Source organism: Lynx rufus, unplaced genomic scaffold (assembly GCF_022079265.1).
Source record: "Lynx rufus isolate CCGP_SWC_20201006 ecotype Redwood Valley unplaced genomic scaffold, mLynRuf1.p SCAF_6, whole genome shotgun sequence".
Classification (NCBI taxonomy): Eukaryota; Metazoa; Chordata; class Mammalia; order Carnivora; family Felidae; genus Lynx; species Lynx rufus.
In genome coordinates, this window is record NW_025814878.1 from 39,935,148 (window position 1) to 39,947,534 (window position 12,387).

Consider the following 12,387-nt stretch of genomic DNA (forward strand, 5'->3'; position numbering starts at 1 on the left):
GCTCTTTCAGGAGCTGAATTGTAATAAAGAGGAATATTATTTCCTATCTTGAGGGGTGGCAGAGGTTTTTATACTTGACCTCTGAATATATTCTCTGTTTGGTCACAATCTTTGTTTTAGAATCGGATCTGTTGTCTTTCTGTACTCTTGGGTGGTTGGAGCAATGCTAAGTACTTCAGGCACAGCGGGGAACAGGAAGGCAGAGGGAGATTCTTTATAAGAGGTATGGGTTAACTCAGATTAGGGCTGAGACGTTGTTCTGCTCTGTTGAAGGAGTAGAAGGAAAAAACGGAATGGATCAAAATGCTTTCATGAGTTGCATTTTCCCTGTGACTTTTTTTCACAGGAGAAAAGTCCCTGTGAAGAATGGCTCTGTTCTGCTTTTGCTGTCGCTCAGGATCCCATATGTATATAACAATTCCTATGATACTTTTTTTTTAAAAGTTTAGTTCCAGGAAAGAAGGAGTCTCACCAGATAAAATGGCATTGCTTCTTTTAATGAGTCAAGGAGAATTATATAATATATAAAGGTTTTCCTATTGATAGGAAACTCAGTATTAAATTTAATACACAATAAACTGTATTAAGGTGGATTTTTTTAGTGAAATCTTGCCATCTCTATATGTTTTTATTTTTATTTTTTGACTCTTTATTTTTGAGAGAGAGAAACAGAGAGAGAAAGAGAGAGCATGGGGGAAGAGCAGAGAGAGGAGGAACAGAGGATCCGAAGCAGGCTCCATGCTAACAGCAGCAAGCCGGATGTGGAGCTTGAACTCATGAACCGTGAGATTATGACCTGAGCCGAAGTCGGACACTTAACCAACTGAGCCACCCAGGCGCAGTTTTTTTTTTTTTTACATTTTTATTTTTTATTTTTTACATTTCTTTTATTTGTCTTGTGAGCTTTACAGCCTTTCGGGAAATAGGTGGGTATAGATGATAAGTCTTAGATATTGACATTAAATGGTATAATTGCTAGAGATTTAAATTCTAATCTGTACTTTCATCCTAAACTGCATTTTCTTTTTTTTTTTTTTTTTTTCAACGTTTGTTTATTTTTGGGACAGAGAGAGACAGAGCATGAACGGGGGAGGGGCAGAGAGAGAGGGAGACACAGAATCGGAAACAGGCTCCAGGCTCTGAGCCATCAGCCCAGAGCCTGACGTGGGGCTCGAACTCACGGACCGCGAGATCGTGACCTGGCTGAAGTCGGACGCTTAACCGACTGCGCCACCCAGGCGCCCCCTAAACTGCATTTTCAAACATAAAAAAACATACAGACTTTTAAAAGCATACTTGTTTCTTTTTAGTGAAGTGATTACCTTTTGTGCACATACTTTAAAACAGAAGGTATAGAAACATTTGTAGGTAAATTTGTAGGTGAGATTATATTTACTTTATCAGCAGCTTTCTGTGCTACAGTTCATTACAGGTCGACTGCTATTTGGAGTCAGCTATTTTTTTTTGTAATTCTTAAACAATTTGGGGAATGTATGTTTTTGTGTGTATGCATGTCTGTTCCTGCATGTGTGTCTATCTGTGCACACACATGAGTTCCACTGTTGGGCGCGGGGAAGGAGTTGCTAGCTAGATGAGGAATGTTCTGAGTCTCTTGCTTAAAGCCCTGTCTGAGGTCTGGGGATGTGATCTTATTTGGGGGCCCTGGACTGCTTGGTCACCATGTCCCTATTACTGCCGGATTACAAAAGATGTCAGGAGGTCTGAGTTTTAATGCCATGCAATTTGTATTTTGGGGCCACTCAATATCTTTGAGCCTCAGTTTCCTCATGTGCGAAATAAAGATATTTTACCAGTTTTTTAGGTTCCTAGATTGGCCCTTTTAAAATGTTACTAAAAGAGCTGAATGATGTGCTGAAACAAATGACTGAGCTACATCCAAGTTCCCTGCCATACAACTTGATGTTTGCTAATTTCTTGTCTTAGTCTGATCCTCTCCCAAAGAGGTTTTTGAAGGGTGCTTAAGTTAAAGTAATTGTCATTTTTCTCCATAAGACTGTTAAATAAAAATTAGCTTATGTTTCGAAAGAAAAATGCAAGTGTTGTGTATTTTTAGCAGATAACATAGAGGATTAAGGCCTGGACAAAATGGAAACTCTGAACAAAAAATTCCTTTGGTTTTGGTGCTGCACAGTGGAATCTAGTAATAAAGGATTATTTTAGAAAGGAATTACCTTGTTGGAAAAGTTTGGATGTTTCGGAAGAGTATGAGATGAGAATAGAATAGTAATGGCTGCATTAAATACAAATAAGTGGTGATGATAATACTCCAGTGTTATTTAGATAGACTGCCTGTCTTTTTCATTTTGGGGAACACTTCATTCCTACTTTGCAAAATATGCCTCAAATTTTCATCTATCTCCAGACTCCATTCCAGCTGGACCACATGCTAAGAATCACTGCTTTAGAAAATCTCACCAGTGGTTGATTTAAATGGCTTGGTTCACGTGAAGTGAAGGCCATACTCACAAACTGTGAGATTGTGACTGGAGCCAAAATCGAGAGTCGCCCGTTCAACTGACTGAGCCACCCAGGTGCCCCCATGTTTGTTTGTTTTAATGTTTATGTATTTATTTTGAGAGAGAGAGAGAGAGGGAATGAGCTGGGGAGGGACAGAGAGAGAGAAAGAGAATCCCAAGCAGGCTCCCTGCAAACAGCACAGAGCCCCACAAAGGGCTCAATCTCACCATGAGATCATGACCTGAGCTGAATTAAGAGTTGGATGCTTAACTGACTGAGCCACCCAGGTGCCCCAAGGCTATGGTCTTAAGACCCAGAGACCCTCCTAGAATGAGATCATTTTTTCCTTACTGTGTAGGGGTAGAGTGTCTTGATGATCAGCTTTTGTTTTATTTTTTCTCTAAATGAATCTCCCAAGATCAAGTGCAGGAAGGGGAAAAGATCGTATCCCAAATTAAGTCTGTATGTAACATAGTTTTTAACTATTTTGGTTTTGCTTTTAAAAATACTTTTGGGGGTGCCTGGGTGGCTCAGTCAATTGCGCATCAACTTTTGAATCCACTCAGGTTGTGATCCCAGGGTCGTGGGATCTAGCCTCGTGTGGGGCTCTGGGCTGCATGTGCAACCTGCTTAATATTCTCTCTGTCTCTCCTTCTGCCCCTCTCCCAGCTTGTGCACTCATGCTATCTCTCTAAGATAAAAATATTTTAAAAAAATAAAACATTTTTGGGATATCACTTGAAAATTTAAGTAAGAGTTGAAGGTTGAAATCACCTGTTTCCTTTAAACTTTGGCTCTTTACGAGTTACAGTGTGGCCAGGGTAAGACAGTGAGGTAAAAGATGCTTAGGCTTTTTCTATGGTCAGAACAATTTGGAGTCTATTACTTACTAGCTGTGTGATTCTGGTAAATTGCTTAAACTATGAGTTCCAGTTTCCTTAACTATTAAGAAAAAGTTGGAGAGTGTGGTAAGAATTGCAGATCATGTGTGGTGTGTATATATCTGCCATATGGTATATAGATGCTTGCTTTGTGGTAGCTGTGAATATTGTTAGTAAGTTAAACATATGTATTGTCGCTATAGAAACAGTTTTTTTTTTTCCTTATGACCAGCTGCTTGATAACACTTCCACTACCTTGTTCTGGGAGTAATTGGGTTCAAAGTGCTGTTTTGCTGCTGACCAGTGGGGTAGCCCTGGATATAAAAGCAACTTTGATTGGCCTTGGTTTCATTATGTAAATAGTAACTGTCATAATTGTAGTCTTTATGTTCTCTTTGAATTCTAAAATTTGGTGGTATTAGAAAGATAACCATTATATAAAATACGCACATTTCTAATTTTGACATAAAATTTATCAGTGACTAAGTTTTCTTAGCTAAAATGCTTATATCATGGACTAGAAAAGAGTTACTTAACTATTACAAAATTTAAAGTAAATTTGAGGGGCGCCTGGGTGGCGCAGTCGGTTAAGCGTCCGACTTCAGCCAGGTCACGATCTCGCGGTCCGTGAGTTCGAGCCCCGCGTCGGGCTCTGGGCTGATGGCTCGGAGCCTGGAGCCTGTTTCCGATTCTGTGTCTCCCTCTCTCTCTGCCCCTCCCCCGTTCATGCTCTGTCTCTCTCTGTCCCAAAAATAAATAAACGTTGAAAAAAAAAAAATTTAAAGTAAATTTGAAACACTTGTTTTAAAAATAAGATTGGCATTTAATTTAATTTAATTTTACTGTATTTATTTGTTTTGTTGGGAGGATACAGTGTACTTTATTGATGTGGATGACAAAGTGGGGTTCCCTAAGCCCCTCTTCTTCAGAGGGTCTAGGATGGAAACTGTCAAGGTCAAGAGGGGTCTCGTTGTGTTAGGGGATGATTTGTGGCAAGGACTCTCTAGCAGCTGAGGGCTTCCCTCTCTCTCTTATGCTTTCAATGGGGCTGGTCCAGGGGACTCTTATTTCTTGGAGGCCATATGGAACATAAAATCTATTGCCTGGTTGCTATAGCCAAATTCATTGTCGTACCAGGAAATGAGCTTGATACAGTGGTCATTGAGGGCGGTGCCAGCGCAGGTATCAAAGGTGGAAGAGTGGGTATCACTGTTAAAGTTGCAGGAGACAGCCTGGTCCCCAGTGGAGCCCAGAATGCTCTTGAGGGGGACCTCTAATGCCTGCTTCACCATCTTCTTGATGTCATCATGTTTGGCAGCTTTCTTTAGGCAGCAGGTCTGGTGTCCATGGCTGACACATTGACGGTAGGGTCATGGAAGGCCAAACTAGTGAGTTTCCTGTTCAGCTCTTGGATGACTTTGCCCACATCCTTGGCTGTAGAAGCAGAGATGATGACCTGGGCAGCCCCTTAACCATCATGCCACAGCTTCCCATTGGGGCCACCTACAGTCTTCTGGGTGTCATTGATGGCCTGGACTGTGTCATTAGTATTTTCATGATTCCAAAGTTTTCATGGATAATCTTGGCCGAAGGAGCTGAACAGTTGGTGGTACAGGAGGCATTGCTGACAATCTTGAAGGAGTTGTCATACTTCTCATGGTTCATGCCCATCACAGACATGGGGGTATCAGCAAAAGGGGTAGAGATGATGATCCTCTTGGCCCCACCCTCCAGTGAGCCCTAGTCTTCTCCATGGTAGGGAAGAAACCAGTGGATTCTACAACATATTCAGCACCAGCATCACCTTGTTTGATGCTGGAAGGATCTCCTTCCAGGAAGATGGAGATAGGCTTTCCACTGATGACAGGTTTTCTGTTTCCAGCCTTGACTGTGCCATTGAATTTGCCATGGGTGGAATCATACTGGAACATGTAGACCATGTATTTGAGGTCAGTGAAGGGGTCATTGATGTCAACAATATTAACTTTGCCAGAGTTAAAAGCCGCCCTGGTGACCAGGTGTCCTATGTGGCCAAATCCATTTTCTCTGACCTTAACCATCCTTTCTCAGGGATCTGGCTGGCACTGCACAAGGAGATGTGACTGTCGGTTGAACAAGGAGGAACAGAGAAACTGGGCTTCGAATTTTAATATCTGCATGTTCTCCTTATAAAGAATTTTTTCTTACTTTTTAAGTTGAGCAACCTCTTGAGAAATTAACTGACTTAATGAAGAGTCCATATTTGTAATGGGCCATATTCAAAAAACCTGTGTACTACCCTGTTTTTGTTTTTTTTTCCCTTTTAGAATAAAATCATTAAAAAATATTTTTTTTAACGTTTATTCATCTTTGAGAGACAAAGACAGAGCATGAGCGAGGAAGGGGCAGAGAGAGGGAGACACAGAATCTGAAGCAGCCTCTAGGCTCTGAGCTGTCAGCACAGAGCCTGATGTGGGGCTTGAACTCATGAACCGTGAGATCATGACCTGAGCTGAAGTCGGAGGCTCAACCGACTGAGCCACTCAGGCACCCCTAAAATCATTTCTGACTTGAATATTAATCTGCCGAATTAATTAATGAATACCACTTATGCCTCTTCAATCTCTTAACTCCAGAAGTTTTACTCCATTGTTAATGATTCATGAGATATTTGATTTGAAAGGTAAATCATTGTGGGACTACCAGGCAGTGTATGCCTTTTGAAACATACAGTATATCCCTTGCCACAAAGATTTAATTAGTAAGTAAATATAATTAAACCTTTAAAGATTTTTTTTTTTTTAATTTTTAAGTATTCTCTATACCCAACGTGGGGCTTGAATTTCTAACTCCAAGATCGAGAGTCCCATGTGTTACTGACTGAGCCAGCCAGGTGCCTCTAATTAAACCTTTAGATCTAACTTCCAGTTTATAGGAAATGTTAGGAATAGAGGAGTATATTATAATCAGGTAAATGCAGACTGAAAGTGAATGTAATGAAAAAATAGGTGAGGGTTGTTATAGAGTAAATGACTTATGTTAAACCTTTTCTGCATATAGGTTCACTCTAGCATAAGTTTCATATTGCTTAAAAAGAGTGCATATTATTCAAATCTTTGTTTTCCTTTTATGGTTATCTTGTTTCAAACACTGTAAAAACCTGTAGGTTGTTTGTTTTGTTTTGACTAAGAAGAACTTTTTAGGCAAGACTTACTTGTACTTTAAAGGAGCAGTCTTCAAAATGTACTGAACATTGTCTGGTAAGAGGTGATTATAAATGTTTATAATTTTCTTTGGTGGGCATTTTTTTTTTGTTAAAGGGAAGAAGATCTGTAAGACATATTTATCATACATGTAAGGTTTTTTTTTCTACGTTTTTCAATTAGGAGTATTTGTGAAAGTATTACACACTCTTTTAGAAGGCAATGGAAATGAAGTTCTTCTGTAATCTCTTGTATATGTTCATTACATTTAAAGAACAGAGTCAACTACTAATGTAATTATTTCTTTTAGCATTTACATTAAAAAATTTTTTTTTAATGTTTTATTTATTTTTGAGAGCAAGAGAGACAGAGCACGAAGGGGGGAGGGGCAGAGAGAGAGGGAGACACAAAATCTGAAACAGGCTCCAAGCTCTGAGCTGTCCGCACAGAGTCCGATGCTGGGCTTGAACTCACAGACTGCAAGATCATGACCTGAGCTGAAGTTGGACGCTTAACCGACTGAGCCACCCAGGTGCCCCGCATTTAATTTTTTTTTTTGATGAAAGTATAGTTGTCACACTATATTACATTAGTATCAGGTGTAGTGATTGAACAACTCTATGTGCTATGCTCATCACAAGTGTAGCTATCATCTCTCACCATACATTGCTATGGTAATACCAATTGATTATGTTCCCTATTCTGTACCTTCCATCCCATGACTTACTTAAATTCTGTAACTAAAATCCTGTAGCTTCCAGTCCCCTTTACCCCTTTGTGTCCATTCTCCTACTCACGATAAGAAGTGCGCCTGTGTGTATATGTGTATGTTTGGAGGGAGGGGGAGAGAGAGAGAGTGTGCATGCAAGAGCACTTCTACAGTATTAGAATTCATCTCAACTTAAAGATATTTATTGAGCATCTTTTATGTCCTAGGCACTGATTGGTGCAGTTGGGGTGTAGAGATGTATATTAGTCCTTTGGTCGCTCATACCCAGAGAATTTCCCTCAGTTGCTTCTGGTCTCTTTCTGCCTCTTCTGGTCTTTCCATCTCTAGACTGTTTTACTACTACAATTTTGTCCTTGTCACTTAACTTCAAAGCACCTCTAGACTCTTTTTCCTTCACTAACCCTCTTTAAATCTTCCTTTGCTTTGAATTCCTTGGGATGACCGATTCTAAATACACCTGTAACTTGCCACATTTTTCTTTAGTTGGTTTGCATATATATTACCTCAGTTAATAAATAAGAAAGCTTCTCCAAGACATAAATAATTGTAATCTATAATTCTAAAAGTATTTTCCACAATTTTCTTCTCCTTGAGCTAATATAGTTCTGAGCCCCTTGATGCTTAGTACAGTTACGTTGAATTAAATAGAAAACTAAGGCCTTTTTCTTAATCTTTGATCTACTGGTGATTGGGAAGACCAGACACACAAGACATCCCGTGCACAACTATAAAACATTTAAGTGTAAAAAATGAAAAACTTCCAACTTGAATGAATAAGTGGTTTTGAGGGGTTGTTCTGCTATGTTGTAACAGTTAACTGTAGCTTATAGTTAACTCTGATATTTAGGCCCATTGTGACCTCAGTGGTTCACACCTTAGCACCTAAAATAATTACTAGATAGATAGTGGATGGGCTCATATGAGCTAGTATTCTCTGGGGTGGCTACTTCCTGGTGTCTCCTCTAATACACCATTAATGTTAGTGAACCACTGTAAAACATGTTATCGCTAAGGATGATGAGCCATCCCATACCTTTATATTTTCATAAACTTTGTAGGTAAAGGTGAAACAGTGAAAAGCCCTCTTAAAGTAAGCAAAGTAAAATGGAAGTAGCATTCTGTATTGGAAGATACTGTTTATGGGAGCACCTGGCTGGCTCCGTCAGAAGAACATGTAACTCTTGATCTTGGAGTTGTGAGTTTGAGTCCCACGTTGGGTGTCGAGATTACTGAAAAAAATAAATAAAATAAAAGAAGATGCTGTTGATGGTAGAGTTAGTTCTCTTACCACTCCAGTATCTTACCTGTGCTATTGCATTTATGACTATTTAGATGGATGTCTTAGAGCTCAGTCACTTCATCTCTTCATTCTGGTGTTCCTCTGTTCATTTTACAGGTAGCCTGTATCCTTTTTGAATAACTATTATTCGAGTCAAAATAAAATTAAGCTTACTTGATGTTTTTTGTTGTTGTTTCATAAGGCACAGTTGGTAGATCTGAAATCTGAACTGACAGAGACCCAGGCAGAAAAAGTCGTGCTGGAGAAAGAAGTCCACGATCAGCTTTTACAGTTGCACTCTATTCAGCTGCAGCTTCATGCTCAAACTGGCCAGAGTGTTGACTCTGGTACCATTAAGGCAAAACTGGTAAGTAGTTTAGAAGGTAACATATACTTACATATATTTTAGAGGGCAAAGAGCACAGTTTTTAATGAGGCTTTTGACTATAAAAGGTAATATGTGCTCATGGTGGGAAATTCAGAAAACACAGGAGATGTAAAGATCTTCGTGATCATCCACTGTCTCATCACCTGGGGGTGATAAGTGATAACATCAGTAAGCAACTGATACTTAGAATAGGATTTTGTTTTCTTCTTTGAAAATCTCTGTGTACATACATTTAAAAGATATTTGTGATTATAACACGTAAACATTTTTTTCCCCTGTTGGATCAGTTAGGATTAAGTTCAGCTGCATATAACAGAAATCCAAGTAACACTAGGATTATTCTTGAATAGTACAAACTGTTTTCTCTCAAGCCCCGAGATAGGTAGTCTAGAGCTGATATAATAGCTCTACAGAGACTGGGTGTCCAGGTTCTTTTTATTCTTGTGTTCTGCCATTTTTAGCTCATAGTTTCCATCTTTAGGATTTCTTTATTCCAGGCAGGAAGAAGGAAGAATCTAAGAAAAGGGCAAAAGGATGCTTCCAGGCTGCATTAGCCTTCTTTAAGGAACTCTTCATGAAACCCTCCTCAACGATTTTTGCCAATCAGTTTAGCCATCTCGTTGGCTATTGGGACTTGCATTTCGGCCTCTTATTTGGTCACATGACCACCTCCAGTAAAACTGGAGTTCTGTTAATAAGGATGAAGGGGAAAATGGAATTGGGTGCCAACCAGTGGCACATTTTTTCTGTTGCTCTTCATAGAAGCACTTTTCCTGTCACTAAACATTTTGTAATGTTTGTATAATACTCATTACATAAATTTTCCATAATTCACCTTTGCCTTCATAATATAGGTTATTTAAATAGAAAAAATTTTTTAAGTCTCATGTCGGCTTAATCTCTCATGTATTAAGTGTGCACTATGTGCCACTTTGTTGACCACAGGGGACACAGCAGTAAGACAGGTACAGCTTGGGAGAGGTGAAATGGGATGATGATAGTAATACATTTTTAAGTTTTCCCTGTTTTCAGTTAATTCCATTTGATTGGTTGATTAGTTTCTAATACTGATGGGTTAGAATTTATTTAAATGAATGTTTACATGCTCCTTAAACCTTTACAATTCAGAAATTCTATGGATCTAAGTTGGTAGTCTTGTTTTGTTTAACTGAAGTGACTTAGATTTGTAACTGCTTCTTTGGGATGTTTGATATTAACATTGAGCAACAATGTACATTTTCAGTAGAAAAGAATTGAAGTGTTAACATTAGATCTTAATCAGGGTGCTATAGTCAAAAGGCACTGAACTAGTTGAGTTGACTAATTTTGGTAAAACAAAAAATTTTAATGCTATATAGTTACTATTACTTATAGATTTGCAAATATATTTGTTCTAATGAAACTTCATCCAAATGATATTCAACATATGGGAATTTTCCTTATAATGATTATACCGCTAGATAAATTCATTTGTTTGACATTTTTCTAATTATGAAACTTTTTTCTTATATCTTAAGTCTGTCCCCTCTGTGGAGGAGCTGGTAAGTGTCCCGTTTCTGTTTTGCTTTAATATGTCATGCTGAAGTGTTCTTAGTGTCTTATTTGCATATTGCGTGTTGTCACTTTGTATTTGAAAACGATGGTCATGATGGTGATTTTTTCATGTGCCAGTACCTGAAGAGTTCAGTTGGTGGCCCTTTGTTCTTTTTCGCTACATGTTGTTAAAGATTTTTCTTTTGTTTGTAATTTTATAACCATTATTTGCAGAGCCCATCAATGTTTGACAACTCCTGAGCCTTGTAACTTGCTCAAACCTCTAATTCAAAAGAGCGGTTGGTTTCCTCACTTGAATATTTCAAAGATACATTAAGTGGAAATAGCTTTTTCCTCTTCTATTTGAGTTTATCCCCAGGAAAAGAATGTGCATGTTGGTTTCTTACTCATCTACTGCATGTGCCATAACCTTTTAGTAGTCTTGGAATAATTGTGTGGCCTTTGAAACAACTGAATTTTGAAACTCCTTATCAAAATTTATTTTAGAAAATAACAATATGTAAGTTCTTAATATTTTTCCCACTCTTCCAATCTAATCAGCCTCCAATTTATCTTATGGTTTTATTTCTTTTCAAAATACAGTGTTTGACTATCTAAATACAACATGAGTTTCTTGGTTGTTACCTAATAATAAACAGGCTAACTAAAAATTTTTTTTTTTTTTAAATCTAAAAGTGATTAACTTCAGTTTTCTTTGTCCTTTTCATGCTTGCAAATGTTATTTTTAGGCCTAAGAGTTTGCCAGATTCATTAGGTGTTTGAATTGTGAAGACAAAGTGGTGGCTTAATATGTGTTTCTCAGATTCAATAAATATTATGTAAATAGCTCATTGAAGTAATTGTTAAGTAGGTAATTCTTAACGTAAAGTTTATTTAGCCCATAAACCAAAGAATACCTGGTCTTCTAAGAACTCTTTTTCTGACACAAACAGCATTAACCCCAGTAAATGTCATAAAAAAGATTTTTGTTCATGTTATCCAAACTTTGGGGGGTTTTTTGGAATTGATACTTGCCTTTTAGGAAATAGGTTCTGAAATAAATTGCAATTTTAGTAATTCCAAAGTTGTTATAAAAGGAAGATTCTAGATTATTCAAATTCTTTAAAAACAGTATCTGGAAGTTAGGTTTTAATGGTTACATTTTTTTTTTACAGAAGCTGAAAAAGGCTGCTAATTAATTTTCTTCTGTTTATAATAATAACAAATATTTTTAATCAAAGACGTGATAAGTATATCCAACATTTGGTAGTTACTCATTTTAGCTTGTATATTATGTTTTTGTGTTTTAAGTTTGTGGTACTCACAGCCTTGTATTTGAATATATCATATAGTGATGTTTATATCATTTATTGATATACTATTGTCAGACCAGTTGACCAAAGCAGACAGTTAAATTAGTACCAAAATATATTCCATGAGTTGTTAAAAGTTTTTAGAATTTATTTCTCAGCTTCTTAATATCCAGAATAAAAAGGGAAATAATTACAATAATCAGTACCCATACAGTAGGAACTATCACTTGCCATTTGCTCAAGATAAAAATCTTTCTGGTGCTGAGGTAGATTTTTTTTAATAAGATTTTTTTTAAGTTTATTTTCAGAGAGAGAGAGAGAGTGAGAGTGCACGCGTGCATGGGGAGGGGCTCTGTACTCCTCGAAGAGCCCGACGTGAGGCTTGATGTCATAACCGTGAGATCGTGACCTGAGCTGAAATCAAGAGTCAGATGCTTAACTGACTGAACCGCCCAGATGCCCCTAGATTTTTAAGTCTCACAAAGGAGACATAGTAAACAGTGTCTTCACAGCTCGTCAACAAATATAGCCACATTGTCACTGATTCTGTGAATCAGTGAGTTGGTAAAAACAGTTCTGTAAGGCAGTAAAAACACTTCTACT

The 12,387-nt window shown here is 37.9% G+C and overlaps 1 protein-coding gene and 1 pseudogene across 2 annotated transcripts in view; one reads left to right on the forward strand and one right to left on the reverse strand.

The window, feature by feature from the left end:
• GOPC (golgi associated PDZ and coiled-coil motif containing) overlaps positions 1-12,387 on the forward strand; it is a 39,809-nt gene that overhangs the window by 11,717 nt on the left and 15,705 nt on the right. Inside the window, exons 2-3 of one of the 2 annotated variants that reach the window (XM_047101792.1) lie at positions 8,753-8,917; positions 10,456-10,479. In XM_047101792.1, the coding sequence (XP_046957748.1) occupies positions 8,753-8,917; positions 10,456-10,479 (189 nt within the window). The remainder of the gene's footprint in view (positions 1-8,752; positions 8,918-10,455; positions 10,480-12,387) is intronic. The other variant, XM_047101793.1, reaches the window with a different exon arrangement.
• LOC124528285 (glyceraldehyde-3-phosphate dehydrogenase-like) lies at positions 4,424-5,419 on the reverse strand (annotated as a pseudogene).